The following is a 24,797-nucleotide window of genomic DNA, read 5'->3' as shown; positions in this document are numbered from 1 at the left end:
CAAGAAAAGCCTCCGAGAAGGCCGAGCTTGAGGCTTTTAATTAAACAAAGTCAATAGTTTTTTTCTATTTTAGCCAATCGTATAGTGGTAAAAAAGTTGACCGTTACTAAAGTGACTGTGTTCACATTAATTCAATGTGTTTACTATTTGAAAGTGCGTAGTAAAAGAATCTAAAAATCCCTCAAGATCTAACATATTATCTCTAAAAATACAATTCGAAGGGAAAGAATGGAAAAATATCAAAAACTCATTAGAATGAAGCCTCAGAGGTTAAACAAATCTTTCCTTTGCGCATCAAAGGGACGTTGTAAATACTGGAAACGGCTAAGCGTGAACTGAAAAAACGAAAGAATTTTTGTCGGTATTGTGGGGGACAACTTGCAAGTTTGAGAAGCTTATAAAATGTACTGGGCATTAAAATAAATGTCCTTTTATACTAAAATAATGTTAAATAATTGTTCAATTAAGTATTTAAAGAAAAATATTTAATTTCGTTCATTGGATCTGAATTCACTAACTCCTACTTTCAATATTAGGTTAGAAAATTGTGTATTTAAAATGAAATAGAGGGCAACTGACGGCCTTGTCGCTTTCGAGTGATTTTTTCTAGGCAACTACTAGCAAATAAATTAGATCAGGTAAGCAAGAAGTGCAATAATACATAAGACATAATAGCAAACTAATGGGTAAAAACGATGCATATAAAGCATATAAAGTGCACATGAATCAGGATAATTTTAGATCAGTTTCACATGAGTTAGTAGTTAGTAAGAAAGTTAGGGATGAACAGGTAATGTTTGTACAGTCGAGATTTAGTTAATATTCTTTTATTTTTGTCTCGTAATTATATTGTTCATATTATATGCTGAGGCAATCAATCTTCTTGATTCAACAGGAACAAGACGCCGAAAGAGAACTAATCCTCTTAAGTTAATAACCCTAGTATTGAATATAAGTGCCAGTGCGGTATCTCGGACACACGAAAATAGTGTCAAAACATTGTCGAACCCTAAGACTGTTAATGTCTTAAGCTTCATTCATCAGTATTGTAGAAAATTAAGTCAACATAATATTATGTATAGGCCATAATATAATGTATAGGCTAGATTGTATGTAATTCATGTAAAGTCGCACTCTTTTTTGTGAACTTTATTGTAGGAAAATATTATATTTACGCTACGATTATATGTTAAAACGCTCTTTTAGCATATATACTTCTACTTATTCTATCTTTGTACTATATAGTGAAGGCATATGTAAAGCATGGGGAACCGGTCGTCAGTGGCTTAATCGAACAAACGAATTGTCCAGCTCTCATCATCGACTAGAATTTTATTCGTAAGATTTTATTTAAATTTATTTCTCATACAGACGTCTATACAAATATTATATAGTTATTAACACATTGTTTTTATATGTTTGTAAATTTAATATTCAGCGACGCTAAGCAGAGGCAAGCCGCTAGACTAGGTACTAGCTATATCTCTGAAGCGTTGTTAACCATTTTCTCAGTGAATGAAGTTTCATAAGCATTTCAACAAATACCTAAGTACTTTCTTTAACAAGTAGAAGTTATTAATACCCGTTCTTGGCGCTCCTCTGATCTCATTTCTCACTGAACCTTAAACGGGAGGGTTTAATTTTTCAAATTGCGTATTTAATTTAAAAGGTCGACTCATTTTTCTCAAAGAAAAACCTTATTTACAGCGATGTCACAACACTTTTCCACGCGAATATACAAGATGATGGCCATTTGGATGTTAACAGATTCCGTTTAAGAATATTAAAATAGTTTTCTTTAGGGCTAGAGATTTTTTTAAATTAGAAATCGGCTTCAGCAATCAATAGGATGTATTATATACAGAGGGCCTTAAATATCTATTTGTAGGTTGATAATGCAGTAGAACTTACTTGGGCCATGTGGCGATGACCACTGCCACCTCTTCTAAATAATTATAATGGGTAAAAGGCTTGTTGGGAGAAGCCAAAAAGTCATGGCTTCGCAACGATAGGGAGTGGACGGGAATTGCGAAACTAGCGGAAGAGTTGCTGCATATGGTTTCGTGTAAATCGGCACAAAATGCTTAAAAATTATCTATAAAGCAACGTAGCAATATTCCTCATACCCAAAATACAAAGTTTAAAGTCTTCATAATATTTAAGTTTGACAAATTTAGATCTTGAAACAAATATTTATTCAAAAAAAATCTCTTTTTATATCACACCGGAACGAACAAAGGACTGTTTAAAACTTTAGAATATACACGGACTAATTTTACAGAATTCTAAGGCGAGTCTTGGTGTTTATGTTTGTAATTAAGCCCTCATTGTGCGACTGATGTCACACCGTCGTGTAATACTGTCTTCCTAAATGCAGATTGCATTATTACAACCTAGTCTTGGCATCTGTGAGAAACACGATTTAATAAAACCAAAGCTAAAACATAATGACCATAAATTAAATGAGGATGATAAGTTCTTAAATGTGGTATAAATTTAAATTGGTTCACTTTTTTTCTGATATTTATGCAAGGGAAAATTAAAGATATTAAAGCTTTATTGTATGTTTACAAATATAGAGGAATGTGTCATGTCTGACTTAAAAACTAATTCAAATATAAACCATAAGTTTCAAAATTTTGAATAAATTTTCTTCTACACACTATTTATTTACGCTGTGATGAGAAGAGACAGACGAGTACCGATGCTTCATCTAAATACTGACTTACACAGTCCTATTAAAGCACTGATCTGTGTCGTTCTCCTAAAGCAGTAACTGCATTGTTTACACTACCGTGTAATTGAGTGACTCGAATTAGCAAGCTGTTCGAGCGTGTTGTTACGTACGAGTATTACATACTATAGATTATACAATTTCCTTCTCTTATTTTAACTAATTTCCTACTCTTAGTAATCTCTGAATAACCTCATATATTAATAGTAAACAAAACGACCTCTTCAACAAGGGTGCAAAAATCAGCTGGCTTGTATCTATTTTAGAATAGGGACTATCTTTGGTTAACATCTAAATCTGCACTGCAAATGCTCCGCCGAAACAAAGTTGTCTATTGCTCCAGCTGTTTATTGTCCAAGAAAAATCTTTTTAATATTGTTACTCTTTTACTCTCTCCTCAAAGGATTCGTTATTCAATACTTGTAAAGAATATATTCTTGCGTGGGCGAATTGTAAAGGTATGGAAATAGGAATGGATTGATACCTGAGTGTATTGTGTATGATTAAAAGAAATATATAAGAATATATTGAGATAACAATAAATCAGTGGCGCAACCTTTTTTTTAGGTCCGGGCCTTAGATGTCTATATCAGCTTCATGATCATTTGTCAATCAAGGCAAGTCCAGTCATGGCAATCCAGCCGTAAATTTTTAGGTCTAAGGCAAACAGGTTTCCTCGCGATGTTTTCCTTCAACGTTCGAGCGAATATTCAATGCGCACATAGAAAGAAAGACCATTGATGCACAGCCGGGTATCGAATCTACGACATCAGGAATGAGAGTCACACGCTGAAGCCACTGCTGTTATACATTTATAAGCAAAGAAATAAAAGAACGATCGTATACTCAATATAATATTTATAAATATCATGCGAAAGTATATGACATAGTCAGACAGGACCTAGTTTTGTGTGAGTAAAATTGTGACATAAAACCACCCCCGCGGTATTCAAAGTTAATACGACACTTCATTGTGTTACATTTTTGCTTTATTTTTCATTCCACTTTTATCAATGAGATAGTGATTGAGGGATTTCATTTCTATCGATAAATAACATATACATATATAACAGATAACTATGCTTACATGATTGTAGAACGAACACATAATCTCAATTTAACCTAATAAATTCATAAGAACACTTTTGTAAATTTTTTGCAACACTTGTCATTTATCTTTGGTAAAAAATTAAGAGAACACTAAATATTGAAAATTCATTAAATCGTCTCTCATTCAGCTTTTTTTCTATCGACAACCGCACATCCCTACGTAACCCGAGCATAGGGGAAAGAAAACAGCAACGTAATTATACAGGCTGATGGAATTTAGCACCCTCCGTGATACACGCTGTATATCTCCATATAATGGCCTATTAACCGCGGCGACACTAAAAATAACTACATGCTATGCAAGCGGTGCAATTTTACACTCAATCTATTAAAAGGGACAACGGATACGCGGATCACTTTCAGTACCGCACTTTCCATTACAGTGTGCCAGTTCAAGTGTTCAGAGCTAATTAAAGATTTAAGTTAGTTTATTAATTTTAAATTATTTTTATTATTACTATGTAGGTTAAGAATATTGTAAATACTGTATATTTGTGCGTTCAAATAATGATAACACGAAAATATTTTCACAAGTTATAAAATCTGATACAGGTGATGAAGTGAGTAAAACTTGCCTTGTATAAAATCCAAATTAAATGTAAAACTTAGGTCCGACGTGCACATATAAATATTTATAGCAGGGAATATAGAACATTTCGGGCTGTCGACGCCTGTCCAAACAAATTTGGAATTGCAAAGTATATTTTGCGAGTCCCCCCACTCTCCACTCGCCTATGAATTATTAATTATCCCCCACTGTAAATTTTTTTGTACCTGAAATAGTTTTTAAGATTTTGAATATAAATTTAGTTAATTACGTTTAAATTTACTATTCAAACATTCTTAACACCATGCGCCTATTTTATTTTAGTATTTTTTTTATTCTAGGTACATCGCATATAATTATCAAACCAATGTATACAAAATATTGTAGATACTATTTCAAAAGAGTAATTACAGAGTTTCTTGCCCATTCTTATCGATATGAAACTACATTTCGGAAAGTGCAACTAGTATTTTTTTAATAGGCCTAATTGAAATAAATGATTTGATTTTGACCTATTTTTGAAGTTTTACGTGCTTCATAGATGTATGTAAAGCTGCAGTATTTTATGAATCATCTACTGTACTTTGTACAAATATTCTATTCACATCTAAAAGCCCTTTTCCAAATGCCCTTATCTATTACTCATTAAAACTAAGAACTAGAGCAAGACCAGAATAAAGTATTAAAAACGTAAATTAATAAGGATGTTATAAAAATCATAATAACTTTTTAAATACGACTTTTCTAATGTTTTATAGAACCGGAAGCAAACGGGTAGAAGGCTCACCTGATGTTAAGTGATATCGGTGCCTGAGGACGAACATTGCCGGCCTTTTAAGATTTGTTTTTTTTATGTAATAGGAGGCAAACGGGCAAGAGTTTGCCTCCGCGATGTTAAGCGTTAAGCGCGAAGTTAAGATGTTAAGCGATACCGCCTCCCATGAACACTCACATTGCGAGAAGGCTCGCAAGTGCGTTGCCGGCCTTTCAAGAATTGGTACGGTTTTTTCGTGAAACACCCTATAATGTAATCTTTTTTAAAAACACTGCATAAAAACTATATTGTAAATGTTTCTCTTTTAATTAACTATGCTGTTTCGCCTCTTTTTGACATACAAATCGTGTTTACGCTGTATTGAGAAGAGACAGACAGTTTGGCCATACTATTAAAAACACCTATCGAACAAACAATCCCTTTACTAATTACCAACATGGCAAGTGGGTTGTAATAAACGAGTTGAACAAACGAATCAAGTGACATCGAGTTATGAATTATTGATGCGCCATTAAACGATCGATTCCGTCTGCATAATTGGTATTCTGATCACCTTGGCACATTGAGCCGCGGGTTTGAGGCAAGAAAAATTAATTGGAATAATGGAAATTGTGGATTATATTTCCCTAAAGAGAACAGGAACACATATACGATACCAGGTTTTTTTTTGTATACATGTGTCTTTACCAACACATCGTGGATCATTACGATCTAGCTTAACTTAAGACTAATAAGTAATTGAAGTCTAACGTAATTTAATAATAAGGATATTAGCATAAGAAAGTGTCTCTATTAAAGGGAAGTTACTTTGTTCTTGTTTTCTATTTTTTCACTTATTGTTCAGCACTTAATACTAACGTACACTAACACTAGGCTCGTGGTGTCAAGTAGATGAATAGTTTCCTCATTCACGTGATGGTGGAACGCAGGAATGTTTACTGTCTTTTTTAATTAAAATAACTAAACTTTTGAACATCGAACGTGGATACGAGGATGGCATAATATGCACAAATCGGCACAAGGCTCATCTTAGTGATGCCATGAACACTCTAGGCTCGCCATTCAGTCGCAGGCCCTTTATAAAACAATATTAAAATCAACAAGGTTTTTTCTCGATATATCTCATAATCTCAACCATTAGAACAATCGTTAAATTTATTTGCAAGAAAAATATGAGTTGGACACGGGAAAGTGTCACTTGGGACATAAGAAATGGCGAGTTATGAATGGAGGCACTTATTAGGGATTAGCCGTGGATTCACTCATCGTGCCTTTATGAGACAATTACTTGGCGGCAACAAATTGCCTTGACGTGTCTGCGTTTTATCTTAGTTAATCTATGGCTGCTTTTGTATGGGATTGCGTGGCTTATTGAATTTTAACATTTTGGCCTCTTCTTTTGTCTTGTAATATTCGGTCTGTATTATAATTTTTTACTGATATATTTTACTAACTAAGCTGTCCTCGTGAGTTTATTCGGAAAATAACTAGTTTATTATACAAGCAATTCCATCATTGGTACTCGAGATATACAATTTCGCAATGAAGAGAAATACTAAAAATAATGTAAAATAACATCTCCCGCGTCGTTATTTGTAACGAAATTAGGTCGCCCCACGCTGCGTGTCCCAAACATATTTGTATTTATAAGAGCTAGGATATATTTAGGTATTTACTTGTAATTTCGAATGGAACTAATGAAGCAAATTGAAGACTATTTGGTAACTTATGTGTGAGGTATTTTTTTCAGAAGACGTAATTTTATTTACAGAAGTTTTTGCAACAACCATACATATTTACACACACATTTATTTTTGTTTAATTTAGAAACTTACACTTTATCAACGGGACATAGAACGGAGTATGTTGAACATACTTGACAGTAACAAAATAACTTAAATGGACTTGGACTGGGCAACGGTTACGATTCTATGACGAAATACGTCATAGAATCGTATCCCAGAGATGGAAGAGGGAAAAGAGGCCATCAAATAAAGCGACAGGAAAACGATCGACCAGTACAATAGAGAAGATCAGCTCGAAGAGACGAGTGGAAAAAACGAGGAGAGGCCTATGTCGAAAGACGATCCGCCCAACTGGCTACTGATAACTAGTGTAAAAATAATCAAATAGATAAATATAGTTAAAAAGTATGCTAATGTTTGTATTTGGTTAGTGAGGCTTTTATTATTATTATTCTTTTAGTTTGATGATTCCATGTACCTACGATACAAATTAGGGCGTTAATATGCAAATATTGTGGATTTTGAAAATAAAATAACAGCATTAGTACAACCCGTCGCCCATTAAATAATCTTCAGCAGTAGATTAATAAATTAATCCCTGCTAAATGTAATTTAATTCTAAATAAGTGAATTTGTGTAGCACTGCATACAATATAAAAAATAATTAATTTAAATATCTGTAACGAAAAGGCTTTAAGGGTACTTACAAAGCACGCTGAGTTGTATAGTACTCCTCATAGGCGAGTCTCGATGCAATGCCTCCTGTCTCGCCTCACATGTGAAGTCTGCGTAGTCATCTTCTGAGGTAGCTTTGAAGTGGACCCTGGGACATATAGAAATAGTATCAAGAATATTTTATATAAGACATCATAAATTGCTGGACATTTCATATATGAAGATGGTAGAAACACTATGAGAAGACTAGTAAAGCTTATAAACTACTTATAAATTGGCTCTACGTTTCGATCGGGTAATATTTCGAGTTGATATTTTCAACATTTTTAAAAATAAATTCCTCTCCCGAGATTCGTTGAGATTAAACCCTGTGCGACTGACGGGAGGAATTATGGCAAGTGTAAACCGAATTTTAAATCCAAACTAGTTTTTAGTTTATGTCAGCCTCAAATGGGACATCGTATTGATCGTATATTGCACTAGCTGCTAGTTCATACGTTCTGTAATCTGTATATGGAATAATATTCTAAACGTTTAGACGGTATACGGCATTTATGTTAGATTATAATTCCTCAGTTATTAGGCTCAGGCTCAGAATTCCCATTTTCATACGTATCACGATCGCTAAATTTGTTGTTACTACACGTAAGATTATTATTATAACCTATACATTATTAACTTATCTTTATCTAATATTAATCATTTATTAAAACCTAACAATCAAATGTACAGAATTTACAATTTTCTTAACCTAAATAGTTATAATAAAAACAAAATCTACCAGGAGCCAACTTAAATCTTTAATAAGCGCCTGTCTGCCAAGAGTCTCCACTCCAAAGGACACAATATCAAAGGAAATAATTTTATATTTGAGCCGATTAATATTTTCCGCCTTCTCTGCGGCCGCCCCAATTTTTGCTTGTCCGAGCGACGTGGGACGGGGCTAATGTATCCACACAAGTAGCATCTGTTGCTGTTGCTGAGCTGTTGGCTCCGAAATAGCTGGAACATTGATGGAGGCAAGAGAACGGCGTTAGGTGCGGCAAAGCGAGAAACGGCGGCGGCGTTTTCTAAATCTCAGATATAAAAACGATTCAGTGACACAAAAAAATATAATGTCAACATAAGAACTTTATCGTATTATCATCCATATAACAATGAAATTGTTGTTTTAATTTTATATTTAATATGTAGTATAAACTTAAGTCTAGCGATTTAAATGCAAAATAATGTATTCATATAAGAGAGGATGCAGTAGATATGATGACAGTTTTGCTTACTTCGCATGCACGAGCCGAAATAATGACATGTATCGTTTCGACGACAAGTGTCAAGTGTCAACGTCAGCGCGAATGTAAAATCCTTAACAAACCCAGACCTATCTTGAGATTTGGATGGATCAAGACAAAAGTACATATTTTGTATTTTTATTACTTATAAAACCAATAAAAAAATTTAAAGTTTTACAAATTAAAATGATTGAAATATATTTTAATACATAACTGTAAATTCTTGAGTCACTGGTTGGACACGAATATTGTAAAATAATCGAAATGATTTAAGTAAATAAAGTAACAAAATTTTATATTTTACAATTTCAGAAAGCCATTAGAAATAAATTCTATCAAACAATAATATAAATAAGTCATCTAAATAGTGTTATATTAAAATTAAATATATAAATAAATACTATTTCACACTACTGAGTGAAGTTTACTTAGTACATAGCCTATCACTTCACGTGAGTAAATAAACCTGAGTTTTCGCCATCAATTCACAACTTCGTCTAACTTCGGAGCCATACATCTAATCAAGGAATAAAAATACATGGATACGATCAACTATACACGGTTATTCCAACTCCATTTCATTTCTTTATTCATGTATTTCTTTGACATTCCATTGCCAATAAGTACGCCTCAAAATCATTAAGGTGTAAATCTTTAATAAAAATACGTTTTAGTAAAGAGGTATTTTTTAAACCAAATCAATATAAATGCAGAGAAAGTCGATCCGTCGCATCGATAATAAAAAAAAATATATATATATATATATATATTATTATTATTATCGCATATATATGTATATTTATAATTCGCTGCTAATCGGCGTCAAATGTCAGAGAAGGAAGCAAACAATAACAAAGCCGTATTTTTCGAAAAATACATTTTAACTAAGTGGTTTAAGTGGTTTTAATTTATTATTCGTAGAGCGTACACCAATAGTCCGACAAATCGTGAACATGTTTTTTACATTCAATTATTTATATAATTATTTTCTTAATACACCCCTACACTCGGCCGCGACAATTTTTATAATCAAGAGAAATAAAAATTCACATAATATTAACATTCCTAACCCTTGTATCTTGCATGTTTGATTTAAGGTTCTTATCTTAGATAATATTATGTAACAGCGAGTACAAGTAAAGGTTAAACTGTTCGCATCACTCGTAACTCATCCAGCGCTTTAACTCTTTAAATTTCCCGACGCGCCTCAAACCGAGACATTTCACAAAAAGTAATTTATGTTTGGCCGCTTGTTGTTAGATGAAATGACATAAGGAAATAATATGAGTTACAAACTTTACTCGTGTTTAAATTTTAACAACGCAATTACTCGGATGACTCCTTGTTTGGGATGTATTATGTAAAATGTTGTTAGTTTTTTCTTCTTTGTAAGCGAAGTTTAATTATGACGTTGCAGGGTAATTTTTAGATTTGAGAGTCATCGCGCAACTTACACGCCTGGTGCAATGTGCAAACTTAAAAATTATGAAGCTTTTGAGATTTTTTATTAAAATAATAATTATTTTTTTACGGTATTTACTGGAGCTTGCCAATTTTTATTTATAACTGAAGTTATGTAGTTTTTAACAACAGTTTATGAGTGTTATGCATTTGGCACCAGTGACGACAACATAATACCGTCAATGCAATAATAAATTAATAGTACAAATACAATTATTTCATAAAAATGTATATCAGGCAATACCGGACTAATTTAGTATATGACAATTTGTGTCGGATTGTGACAAGGGTCCGAATGACTGGCACAGATTGGGGAATAAAATAAATTATACCCCAGATTGTTACTACACACTAATATAGTATATTTGCCTTAGTGGATATTGGGGTAGGTTAGAGTTTATAGTTAATTTTTCCGGCTGGTTTGATTGTGTAGAAGGTGAGGCGAAAAATTTCACAAAGCCTTTTGTTATGAGTTTGACATAGCACCAATTTGATTTATATTGTAACAAACTATAGTTTCAATTTATTAGGAGCTTTCGACAACATCCTTAATGCCTTGAAGATAGAGTAATGGAGAGGCAGCATGTCGCCGTATCGTTAGAGTTTTTCATGACATGCACAACCTTCAGTAATGAAAACTATGAAGAGAAAAGATTTCGAAATAAAATGACCATAGGTAGAAATTTGACTACTTGATTTTTTTAATATTGTCTTTAATACAATATTATACCAGATTTAAATTTTGATGTAGAATATATTTTATAAGCTCTTAGATCTAGCGCCTTGGCTGTGATTACAAATAATTTAAAAAATGAATCATCATAAAACAGGCTTACCTAGATATTGTAGTATATCTCATTGATTTGGGGTTTCCGCTTGGGCTGTCCACTTCTCTTATTTCTTCACTGCCAACTGAAAAAGGCATCACATTAATGATAAGTCTTGCAGTTTTAGTTTCTACATTTATTTAGCCACCTAGCAGACGGTAATGTCGCCTTTTACGAAAAGTATGGAAGTTTTCATACAAATTTAACAAAGTAACTTTAATAGAACGCGCTTACAAAGCAACTTCTACGAAACATTAACGAAACTGTGAGATAGTACCTGTGTACAATCTTAATACAAAATATATATATACATATATTTAAGTACCCACTTACTCGGATGTGTAAGCTTTACTTTTATATATGTATACATACGGAAAGGCTCACATGTAGCATAGGAAAAATGCATCACGGACAGATAATAAAGGTTAAAATAAATAAATAACTATATAATACATCTGGGGCATATTAATATAATGAATACTAATCTTGGCGGTCAAGTCCTAAGTTACTCAGCGAAATGAAACTGTCTATAATTGATAATAGTTGACTTGTTTTCTAGACATAAAATGTTATCAATCTATACAAATATGATGTTTATAAACTGACTACTAAAATTATTAAATAGTAAACCAACAAAAAATAAGTTAGAGAAATGATTTCATATGCATTTGACGCACTCCTGATAATACCGCAGCTACTGTAAACCAGAATGGATAATTGTATCCATATGTAAAGTAAATTAATATTTAAATAAAATAATTTCTTGTTACTTCGCCACCACCGGTTGGCGTCGCTGTTTTCATTTAAATCTGATAATTTATTTAGAGACTCATTTAGAGCGTAATTTAATCGCTACGGTGATAAGCGCGGCAACGTCCTACACCCGTTACCGATAAAAGCCTTTCAATTTTATAAACGCCTTTTTCGCAAGAATCCTTGCATTCAGCAGCTCTGAATGGATTGATTACAATTTTAACCATTATTTATAGGTAGAGGGTTTATAATAAGTAGTAAAGCATTTTTTTTATCGGTTAGGGGAGTAATATTACGTACAGATAATTTTTGCATACAGATATAGGCAGTATGGGTGGAATGTTTACATATTATTTAATTCTGTAAATAAGTTATAACTTTCAAGAATTAGGGCGGAGAATAGCATGAAAATGTTAAATACTTTCTCTATGCAAATGCTCTATAAAATATGAATTTCGTATGCAAAACTGGATTCTGTGTTTTGTACAAGAGTTGTGGACTAAGTTGGAACTATTGTTTGCAAGTTTTACGTAAAAATTAGCTTCGTAAATTAACGGTGCCCCTTTGATATAACTGCTTTGATAAACTTTATCATAGAGTTTTCACTTGTGTATTGATAACTAAAGTAAATATAAAGTTGATAAAGTACTTATCACTAACTACTCACTAACACACTTTAAATTATACGAATCTACTTTTTAATATTTTCTTTTCAGTAACCCTTGACCTCGACAAAGTTGCCGATATGACTAACATAGTTTAACTATCTTAACGTACTCTGAAATATATACGAAGTAAATTGGTCTTTTTATCCTATCATAAAAATGGTTTCTAAATAAAATATTTTATGGGATCCCGAACCGAAGGACCCTCAAAATCAACTAGGCGCACATAAGCCCGCTCTAAACGATTTCAACTATAATAATGATAAAAACGTTGGAAAATCGTTTTATTTCCATAGAAATTTTATGACGAATTTGAGATTGATATAAAAAAAATATCAACGCACTCGAACCATCGAGTTACCTTAAAAGGTTTTATTAATATTAAGATTATAATAAATACTATTGTAAATTCCCGTAAGTAAAACATATACTTGATTTATATATACGGCCTAGTGGTTCAGGCATTCGATACCTAACCCTGACATCATGCGTTCGAATCAATGCTCTGCGGCACTATTTGACTTTCTATCAGCGTATTTAACACTTGGCCATACGGTGAAGGAAAACATCATGAGAAATCGGTACATTGGACCAAACAGCCGTGAAAACAAAGATCTAGAAACAGATACAGAAATCTGAGACCAAAGGTTGTAGCGCCACTATTTTTTTTAAGTAGATCCAGTTGTTTTAGTAATTAAAGTTTCAAATGAATCTACTGTAAAGTAAAAGGGACGAAAGCTGGGTCTCTGTAAAGTGGGACTATTATACTATTACAGCGATTACCAAGGGCTACATAACAGTAAACGCTGTGTTATCTTCCTCAGCGGGCCAGTAACTGCTAAATTGCCGAAATTAACTTCAGCGCGACCCACGGGAACAACTAGTATACTAAAGCATGAATGTGTTACAACTTTCCTAACTTTCCACCCTTATACAAAATTTTCGAAATTTCAATTTTCTTTTCAAAATTCAAAATCATTTATTCATATAGGTAACACAATGTACACTTATGAACGTCAAAAACAGAAATGTATATAAAATGCTTCAAATTTTACATTTACAGCCAGATCCGTATAGAACAGATTAGAAGAACTGGCAATAAACTCTCCACCACTCTTTTTATAATTTACGCGAATAAAACGGCTCTGAGATGGGCTAGAATTATTTTCATGGGGAACGTAGATACCTAGATACGCAGATATCTATTATGTTTAAAAATATCCCCTGAAGGCTCTATGATGCTACTATAATAATTAATGCCCCCGAAATGGTTTTTTTTTTCAATAAAATTAGATTATTATATAGTTAATGTGTGTTTCTTTTACTATCAACCCGCTAAAGAAATGGCAATGACGTCAAAAATATCGACACATGTTATTTCTGCATTATAAATTGACAAACAAAAATATTGCATAGGGATTGGAATATTACCTACTGATTAAAGGTACTACGCATTCACTTCTAAGGGCAAGAACAATTTGTTAAGTTAAAAAAAATTAAGTAATTTATAAATTCTCGCCATTCATTTAATATTAATATAATTATTAATTATAATAATTATTTTAAAGAATGGTTGTTTAATAAACAACATACACTTTTTTTCAGAATTATCTTTTTTTAAATATATATATGTATTGGTACTTCTTGAACAGAAATCTTGAAATACAGAAGTTGGTAATTAAAATGAAACCGGAATCGCATTCCAATTGGAAAGTTCTCGGAACTTATCAAATGCTTTTCACGTCGAAAACAGATCGCGAGATTATAGATTTCATATTGATTTTTAAGTTTGAACACAGAAATAAATAAAAGTATTAACTACCTAACACGAGCAACTACATTTACTTATAAAAGACAAATTTTATATTCAAATCCTTTGTTCAAGGTTGTATTTTATTATAAAACATTTGAGTCCTTTGATTTATAAAGAATAAGGCTTCAAGGGACGGACAAACATGTATTATACCGATAGTTCTTTGAATCTGTATCATGACTACATAATGTAATAAAAAGCTTTCAAAAAGCGCCGTATCAGCGAAATCCAATCGGAAAACTTTGCGATAATAATGCCTCAAGGGGCTGTCGATAAAATGACATAATGTATAAAAGGGTAATGTCGATAAATCTTCTCGTCAGATCATGCTTTGCTGGATTTCATATACGTCGATATTCGTTAAATGCATCACTAGTTTTAGTGATGTATAGAACTCGATAGGGCTTAGTTCGTCTAAATCCTGGTTAAGAACAAACTAAAACAAAGTAATTATTGCAATTCAAGACAAACTGTATTATAAAGAATAAGAAGATACCTACATGAATTTCGAAAGTCACGATAGAGTAGGATATTATATGGTTAAGAAATGTAGTATGCAGACTTTTAAAAGAGGTTAGCTAGAAAGCCAATCGTATGGATTCGGGGAGTGTATTCCACAACGTTACGGCAGATATCCTAAACGCCAGTCCTAAAAAGGATGAAATTTCCAAAATGTATCTATACATATATCATATATGAGATAGGGATTTGAGATGAGTTTTGGGGTTCCAAAAGAATTGAGTAAAAAAGTTGAAGGTCACAAGTCTGAGTCGAATAGGCCACCCAAGCCTGCTTACGATTATTCGAATTAAAACATGTTCTTGAATGAAGAAATTCTAATTGTCATGAGCAAAATACCGTTGGATTTGTAAAATTAAAATTACAGCGAAATAACCAAAAATAGCCAAATTCATTGCAGACAACGATATTAAAAACATAGTAAACTAATTTAGTAATTTTTATGATTAGATTTAATATATATTTCATTCTATATCTGTGGCAAATTTTAATAACATTGACATGACTTCTCAAATACGGATGGGTTTGCCCTTATCAAATAATGATTCTTTTAGCTTCTTGCTGGCAATATTTGAGATTTCTTTTACGATATTGTTCTTGGTATTAAGTCGCTGAGAGGGCAATTTTGTTTGTTTTTGAAACCTTTGTTTAAAAATATTGAATCAAGTGAAACGTCTAACATTTTCTCTTTTAGTGACCCTCCCCCCGTGCGAGCTTACCCCGGATTAAAGACCGGGAGGTCATACGTTTGTAATATGGCTGTGCCAAAAGGGGTTTATTTATGTACACGAGATGAAGGAAACAATGCGAGGAAACCGGCAAATAATTTTACATAGAGTCTAAACTAGTAAACTTTTGCGCTTGACCCCGTGGGTATAAAATCCGTTGCCACTCGTACACGTCATCACTTTTCGTGAATATAATTTCAGTGCCATCAGAAAAGTGCTATGTATAGCGGCATTTGTGACGCCCCGGTCACGGTCACAAAACTCACGAGACAAAGAAATCATTCAGAGTATTGTCCCATTTTCTGTGAAGATTCTTCGCTCTAAATTTCTCGGATTTTAATCTATCAGAGGCTCCACTTTTTGCTGTTTCAGTATGGGCACGTCATACAATGAGTCGTATACAATTTCTGTATCTAACTATGCGAAAAGAGAAGTTAAACTACTCTTAAATTAGTCTGTAATTCGATACACACACTACAAAGCTGACCAATAGGATTTTTGTAGTAGTGTTTTACATTTCGTAAATTCTGTCTTTTTATGCTAAACAAAGGAAAATGACAAATTATGAGACAATGCTAATTAGGACAACAAGAATTTTATCAATAATTGGCTCCCATCACTAATTGGTTCTGTCATTAATTAAGCAAGTTTTCAATTTCAATTTGCAAACAGCTGAAGCGGAGTATCGATATCGACACAACACTATTCGATATTGTCCATTAATTTGTTTGTTGATCTGAAGGTATTTGCAAAATTGTTACCAGAATGAACCAACTCATTGTCGCTTTGAAGTATTATTTCAAAGGCTGCTGCAGTTTACGTATACTTGAGTTATTTTTTCTACGATTGCTTGGGCTTAGTATAAAAGTTGTATTGAATTTTGTACTTCGAATAATATACGGCAGAAAAGAAATGTCTTATTAATAAAGAGTTACTAAGTAAATCAAAGTTGTCAATTTTAGAGTTATATATTGTGTTAGAAATAAATCTGCCGTTTTCTAAAACTAAAAACGTTATCAAAATGACAATCAGCACAATAGATCGCGCCAATTGCGACGACAATGACGTAACGAACAATAGTTGTTGATTTGAGTCGCGGATATTGTCAAATCAACAACTGTATTGTTCTTTGATTCTGCCGCAAACAAATGATTTGTTTCAACAAATCAAATTATGTATTATTTTATATACTATAACTACTATTCTAATACACTGTACGAGAGAGGACAGTGTTTACTATGCTACTGCAATAACATTTTCTCAACAATTTCAGGTAATTTTTTTCAGGTACTTTAAATTTTAGCAGCAGTGGCGGCAGCAGCACAAAAGCAGTGGCGCTACATCCCTATATGTCTGGGCCTGAGATTTATATCTGTCTTGTAATCAATTGTTTTTCTTAAAAATGCATGTGATCTGCGTTCTAAACCTGCGTACGAGCCTGCTAAAACACACCGTACGAGCGTAATGTTCAGTAAAACGAATAACAATAACTAGGTTTAATATAACAATAAAATGAAAAAAAAATACACCAAAGGTCGACCTCTGAACAATGTAAACAGGTTAGGAGTTAGAAGTATGAATCAAGATAAAACCCTAATTAAAAAATACTTAATTAAACCAATAGTGCAAAAGCGCACAAAAGTCTATAGAATTTCAAAATAGTATTTTTAAATATCAATCGTACTTGAAGAACTAATAAATGAAAAATTAAATTAAAAGCTATCTGGTAGCAAGCGCTTTCCGCGCTGTTAAATCAATTTACTATAGAAAATATCAAGTTTTATTATATGGAATTAAAATATGGTCTTATTTCCTGCCGTAGAACCACGATTTTGTTTTAGACTAGACTAGTTATTATAATTGGTTGCCTATTGGAATGAAACATTTATGTTTTACTATTGAATTACTGAAGAGTTAAAATAAAAATCTGTACGTACACACGTATATATTTTTATTGACACTATGTCACTGAACTCTTCTTAAACGGCTGGAATTATTTTTTTGTATGCGTTTGGGTGCCGCCCTGGATGGTTTAGATTCACAAATCAGCCCGGCATATGGCGCTGCAACCGGTATCTAGGCTATTTATCTATACAGAAAATAAACAGCTGGTTTATATATAAATCTTCTGTGAATGTAATTAAACTTCTAAACAGCTGGACAGATTTTGATGATTTTTTTGTGGATCCGCTAGTATTCGTTATAAGATAGTAACTAGAACTTTATTTAATATCAAATATATATATAGGACGACGACGTGTTAAATAGGTAATAAATAAATTTAAAAAACTTACCTCTATCTCCTGTCACCTCCTGGTTCCCGCGAAACCATACAATCCTTGCAGCTGGCTTGGCGTTCTTCGCCTGACACTCCAGGACCACATCCTCCCCTTCTTTCACCTCCAGCTTCGAGTTGTGGGGATGATTCACGACTTCCACTGCGTTTGGTGGCGCTGGGGACAAACAAAAATATCAATTTATTTTTATTGTAAAACAAGACTCTGTCAGTGATATCATTACCAAGTTGATGTATAAAAAATATTTATACTTTGTAGGCCATTAATTTGATATGAAAATATTCCATTCGAATATCACTTTATAATAAAAACATTGTTAATCAGACAGCTTTTTAATTTATCGTTCAGAATAATTTGCGCAATTCAACAAATTTTAATGAAATATGAATTTAGAATGAATATTAATTGCGACTTTATTAAAATAATTAAAATACTGGCGACCAGTCTGGTTTCACGGGAACTTTGGGCTTTTAATCACATCCTATTTAACAACAAAGTATTGAATACCGTACTATGTTCTGTACATGTTAATGGCAGCAAAACACCGCCATTTACTTATAATTTATCAGTGGCACTACAACCTTTGTTTATGTCTGGGCCTCAGATATCTGTATCTGTTTCATGATCATTTGTCAATCTATTAGGCATGTAGGCGATCAGCCTCCTGTCACACACACCGTCGAATTATTGGGTCTTAGGCAAGGCGACGTTCGAGCGAATGCTAAATGATATAGAAATAAAGTGGTGCACAGCCGGAAATCGAACCTACGAATACTACGATTTACTTAAATTTAAAATTTAAATTTATAATATGAAAACATTTTTTGGGAGTACAGAGGTAGTATAAATACTGTATAGTATTGTAGCGGTTTTAGCCACTGGGCCACGGAGGCGGTTAGTCAATGAATAATATAATACTAAACCGCATTTATAACAATTTGAGATAACATAACACCTGATTTCATAACAAATATGGCGCCCTGACCAATCTGACCACAATAGTTTTTCACTCGAGAATCGTGGGAAACATATCAACTCCATTAAGGGCTTGAGTAACTTTTTATTTATCGGAATTATCCTTTTTTAGTTTTGCTATAAGTGCGTTCAAGTGTGGCCCAAAGAGAAAATGCGAAATTAAAAACTTTCTTTTGGATACTGCAGCTTCGATTCTTCGACACACCCACACTAATCCGTGTAACAGCAAAATACCGCGTTATAGGAGTAGTCATGTAAAACTGTTTTTTTTTAACAAAATTAATAATAAAGTTATTTAGTATTATTTTATAACAACGCAATTGAAACCGTTGCAAAGGTACGAAAAACTAATGGTGGACTTCAAATAATCATCATTCGAAAATATACATAAGAAATACCGCGCTATATGGGAGATGGAAATGGCGTTATACGAAAACGCGATATAGGGGTTTACTGGACATACAAACACAAAGCTACAATTACTTTCAAGACTACTAATATAGGACGAGTCATATACTTGTTTAAGACATAAAACATACATATGAACATTAAAACACCTGAAATAATAGATAACTTATTGAGATCGGCACAGTTCATTAACCAGCAGGTATGTTATCAAAGTCCAAACAAAGCCGGGGGCTTTGTATAATCTGTTTGTTCGGTTGAAGATACTGACGGGAAATTATAAATTGTGTCATACATTTAAGACGGAGCTCGGAATTAATACCACACACGAAAATATGCTCGTAAAGTAACAAAGAGGAAATGACAATTTCAAATTAATCTCTTCTCAATATATTGTTTATTTCATTTACTCTAATCAGAAAATCGAAGGTTTTTATTTTGGTACTTGTCGCTTGGGATCATAAAACAAACCGCACAATCAGATGACATAATAATAAGGACAGTTAAGTTAACAGACCAAAATGCAAAAAATAGAGCTTATCTACCGATATCTATTTAAAGTTACTACGAGTAATTATTCAATGTTGGTATAGTGTATAAGCTTGCAGCTCTTAAAGTTGGGGTTGTGCGTTCAGATCCCAACAGTGCATCTATGAACATTCCTTTCTATGTACGCAAAACTTGGACGTACGGTGAAGACAAACATCGTGAGCAAACCGGTCTTTCTCTCTAATGTTGACTTACATACAAAATCAAGATATAATTTATTCATAAACGTAACACTTATGAAAGTCAAAAAAAATAAATTGTCAAAGAAGCCTTAACCAAAAGGTTTTGGTTAGGTTAGTTTAGACTTAGGTAAGTAGGCGTCCGTTTTCATACAGAATAAACGGTTTCTTTTACAGGTTCGTTATATACTCGTTAGAACCAAAACCCAAATGATGCCTAAAGAAACCTAACTCCGTTCCCATTTCGTTAAGCTTCAGTAAAACTACGCTTTTTATATTTAAATGTTTAAATAAGTAAATGTTACGTTGTGTAAAGACAAGCAAAAACACGAGCGAAATCCATTTAATAATAAAGTAACGACCGAGAAAGGATAATACACAATAATGCAGTGTTTTAAAAATTAAAATGTAAAATATAAGTAGAGCATAATTTTCATCCATTCATCATTCATAGGGAAGACTCGCTTCGTGTTTCGTTTAACCAAAATCTCTTAATAATTTGTGTGAACAACACAGATTTATTACGTGCTCTTGCGCTGGCGCAAGTTTTGAGAGCGAGCGTCTCTGAAATAGCTTATGCTAACTTTAACTCAGATTATCATTTCATTTTTGTCTTATAAATTTAATTATGTACTTTTGACATTAATAAAGAATTAGAAAATAGTCATAATAATATCAAGCGTTATTTTACTAAAAACCTAACTGTATCATTTAGTGCTTTATAATATGCAAGTTTGGTTTGCTTTTGTTAAAAAAAATATTGACTGCGAAGCACACAAGGATGGTTTCTTCTTGAAAGGTTCTGTTTCATACACTGTAGGAGCAAGTAATTATTTCGCACATAGACAAATGTACAGCCAGGGTCAAGAGTCACGTGCCAAATAAAAATAAAAGAGCCTTTAAGCTAAAATCGCCAAAGCCCACACCTCGAGACCGAGTAACAGGATATTGCTGTCTAGCGACCAACGGTTCCGCTCTCCTGCCCCCATACAAAGGTGGGAAACTCCGCTTTGTTGTGGCCAGTGGTTGACAACGCTCGGTGGCTCGTTACTTTTCTATTTTTATTCATTATCTTTGTTTTGTTAAGATTTTTACCTCATTAATTTGAAATGTTGCACTATTATAGTTAACTTTTATGAAACTGTCTCCTAGATAACGTGTTCTCCAATTAAAAGCTTTAAATAAGAAAACTTCGCAAAAAAGAGGCTTCGTCGTGTTTTTCTGTTTACGGATGTGATTACGTCAGCTTTCACGATTTATTTTATAGATATATAGACAAAATTAGCAATTTCTAGGTTTGTGAATTTTCTTGTATTGACTTGATTATCTTCAAGTATTTATTAAGTACATTAGTTTCGCTATAATGCTTCGATAAGAGCATCTAGCTCCGTCATCAGAGTAGCTCAGTTGTACGAACATACCAAATGTTAGGTCAAACATGTTTGTAAAAAAAAATTATACCCATTTTGAGTATAATCTCCCGAATAAATTATAGCTAAGAGCTATTTCGACCCCAGCGTTTTACTAAAAAAAAAAACTTTATAATCTATCTATTCCTGTAAGAACACTATCTATCGCCCACTGTATCTGTATCAGTTAGGTATATTAAGGGGATAGAGTTTTTAAATGTATGCTTCGAGAATGTGACATACATACTGTCATTTCAAAAGACGGTTGCACCCGAGAATCCAAGACATGCGGGTAGAAATTCTTTTGATCTACACAATAACCGTGCAAGTTTCAAACTCAAACTTAGGGTTGTCACCTTTCATAACATTATGTATGTAGAAAACAGAACCCTTACACCGAGTTCAAAAATAGGCAGAAATGCGGCTCTTACTTGGGTAAATTATTTCTGTCACACAAATGTCTACCTCTATTTATGGATAGTTTTTTGATGCATATATATTATGCTGTTAATCAAACCCAAAAAATATACGCATATATATTTATAGACGCTCAACCGGCTCTCCTGACGTTAAGTGATACCGCCGCCCAAGGACACTCACATTGCCAGAATGCTCGCAAGTGCATTGTCGGCCGTTGAAGACATGGTACGCTCTTTTCTATAAGCACCCGAAGTCGAATTGGTTCGGAATTACTTCAGTAGGCAGCTGGTTCCACATAGTCGTGGTGCGCGGCAAAAACTGCCTTAAGTAATCGTGGTAGTACAGATGGTATTTTGTATTCTGAGTCAGCAGTAGGTATTAATCCGAACAACTCCTCTGAACACGAGACGCAGTGAAACCCAACATCTCTACGTATCGCCAAGGGATCGAGCTGCTCGGACGACTTCTAGTAGTTATCCAATAAAACACAATAATAATGCATACCAAAACTTTTCCATACATTTAGCTTCACTCATCATTAATAGTTTAACTTGTCGACAGCCCTACATGACGTAGTTGGAAACTTGGCGAACAATGTGTCCGGGCATATCGACCGTGTTAATCTTTACCAGGCCTCTATATAACTTAGATATTTAGTACGTATGATATATATAGGGCAAAGGGTATGGGGACATTGCGGTTATTTGTTTCATTGGTCTTTTTCCATCCAAAATACAGCTGCACCACCAATTCGTTTATTATTTATTGTATTACAAAACTAGAACAATGAGAATACTTAAAGAAAGCAACGGAACGGCTATATCGCTTTCAAGCGATCTCTTCTAGGCTATCAATATAAGGCAAAAATAAAACTTAGTGAATATATACATATATAAGAAGGTATGACGTAAACACTTTAGGGTAAATTTGTTGAATCACGGTTCCACCTTAAACTAACTCCAATTTTTTTTACATAGCATACATCTCTTAGCATAGGCGTACCATGCAATAATGTGGTGGCGCATTATCTTTAACCCCATATAAATTAATTTAAATATCATGATTTGTGAAATGAATGAAAGAAGGTACACATTTTCACCTTTAACCTAACATGATCACAATCGCCACTTCGAATAAAAAAACATCACTGGGAACTGAGACAATATAATTTACATTATGCATGTAATATTATCAGTTTTTTTTAACATACAAGCAAAGAACGATAGAAAAGAATTTCGAGTTGTTTCATTGTGGAGCCGTGATTAGACAAATTAGGTAAATAACTTTTTTTAATTCATTGTCTTTCACACGTCATGAAACATTACGATCTAAGATAACTCAAGACTAATAAGTAATTGAAGTCTAACCTAACTAACTAATAAGGATATTTAACATAAGAAAGTGTCCAATAACACTTCTGACCGTCTCAATTAAGGGGAAGACACTATGTTCTTGTGTTTTATTTTTTCACTTACCACTGTTTAGAGCACTTAAATTTGGATTTTGTTCTAATAAATCTTCTCACTACGACCGTGGCATCAAAATCGTTTTGAAGATTTATGAACCTTTTTAACTGATAAGAACGGGAATATATAATATAATTTACACAAATCGTCGTTACAAAAATTGTGTACTTTTGTGTAATTTGTGCTTTAGTGTTCTCCTAGTTGCTTCAGCGTGCGACTCTCATCCCCGATAGTCGTAGGTTTGAGTTTCGGCTGTGAACCACTTTCTTTCTATATAATTTAGCATTCACACGAACGGCGAAGTTATAGAACGCTGAGGCCTACGCCTAAAAAGGTTGTAGCGTCACCAATTTATTTTATTTAAAAAAATTACACCACTTTCACTTAATTCAATTACGGATACCAAAATTAAACTATTTTTAATTTATATTATTTAAACATTAAATAAATTCACACAAGGATTTCAGACACCGCTTTTAGATCTAGTATAAAACAAAATTATATATAATATAGTGAATGAAAATAAATGGATCGTTGAAAGCGCACGTCTTTACATGACTTCCAAAACACTTACAAGTTCTTTAACAGGTTATTACGTTACTTTTCACACGCGTTCACCGTACTTTTAGAGATCCTTGCGATAAATCGGGAAAATCCAAGTATCTTGAATGTATTAGAACTGCATAAATTAAATCCTTTTTAACTATATAATCTATTTTCTAATTTCGGTGGAAATATCAATGCTTTCTGAATATTTGCTCCAGAACCGCCGAAAACAGTATTGCTGACAGAGGGTCTGTCTGTCTCACTCCTCGTCAAATAACTAAAATCCCTCCTAATTTTTCCTAATTGTTACTCTAGTCTTAATTTTTTATATATTTATAAGAGTGGAAAAGTGCAGACATGAATGGCGGGATTTGGAGGAGGCCTTAACCAAAAAGGACATACAGGTTTAAAAAGAATGAGATGATAGAAATTTATAAAGAAACGCTATTATTATTATTATTAATGCAAGATGCATTATTTACGATAACACAGTTACGAAACAAGAAAAAGAAAACGACACTTTTATCCATTTTTACGTAATCCTCAAAACCACGCTAGTATAAAAGGCTGAACTATCTATAAAAATATTTCGGTCTACGGAACCAATACTTGACATCGACACACTTGCCCACATCCCGACCTCAAGTATTGGCCTAGTCGAGCGTTCAATCCGGTGAAAAGAATTTCCTTACCGCCGGAAATTGCTTGAAAAATGAAAAATTCGAATGGCTCTTGAAATTTTGGACACGAAATTGTCGGCACCACTTGTTTATTTACCACTCGAAATGAATTACGAATAACGAAATGTTAGTCGTAAATTATGCAACAATTCCCTTAAGTCCGCCATTATAGTTCAGCGATGAAACAAGAGCTTAAAAAGCAGCTAAATTATTTAATTGTCGGAAACATC

At 33.2% G+C, this 24,797-nt stretch overlaps 1 protein-coding gene across 2 annotated transcripts in view; it reads right to left on the bottom strand.

Moving 5' to 3' along the window:
• The window catches only part of LOC123720382 (nephrin), a 138,142-nt gene that overhangs the window by 46,541 nt on the left and 66,804 nt on the right, over positions 1-24,797 (bottom strand). For both annotated transcript variants that reach the window (XM_045676968.1, XM_045676967.1), the window contains exons 5-7: positions 17,936-18,094; positions 11,173-11,248; positions 7,619-7,734 (exon numbers count right to left, since the gene is read on the bottom strand). In XM_045676968.1, coding sequence (XP_045532924.1) covers positions 7,619-7,734; positions 11,173-11,248; positions 17,936-18,094 — 351 coding nt within the window. The remainder of the gene's footprint in view (positions 1-7,618; positions 7,735-11,172; positions 11,249-17,935; positions 18,095-24,797) is intronic.

Source organism: Pieris brassicae, chromosome 2 (genome assembly GCF_905147105.1).
Source record: "Pieris brassicae chromosome 2, ilPieBrab1.1, whole genome shotgun sequence".
Lineage (NCBI taxonomy): Eukaryota > Metazoa > Arthropoda > Insecta > Lepidoptera > Pieridae > Pieris > Pieris brassicae.
Note: the sequence above shows the minus strand (reverse complement) of the source record. Positions and strands in the feature narration are given on the sequence as shown.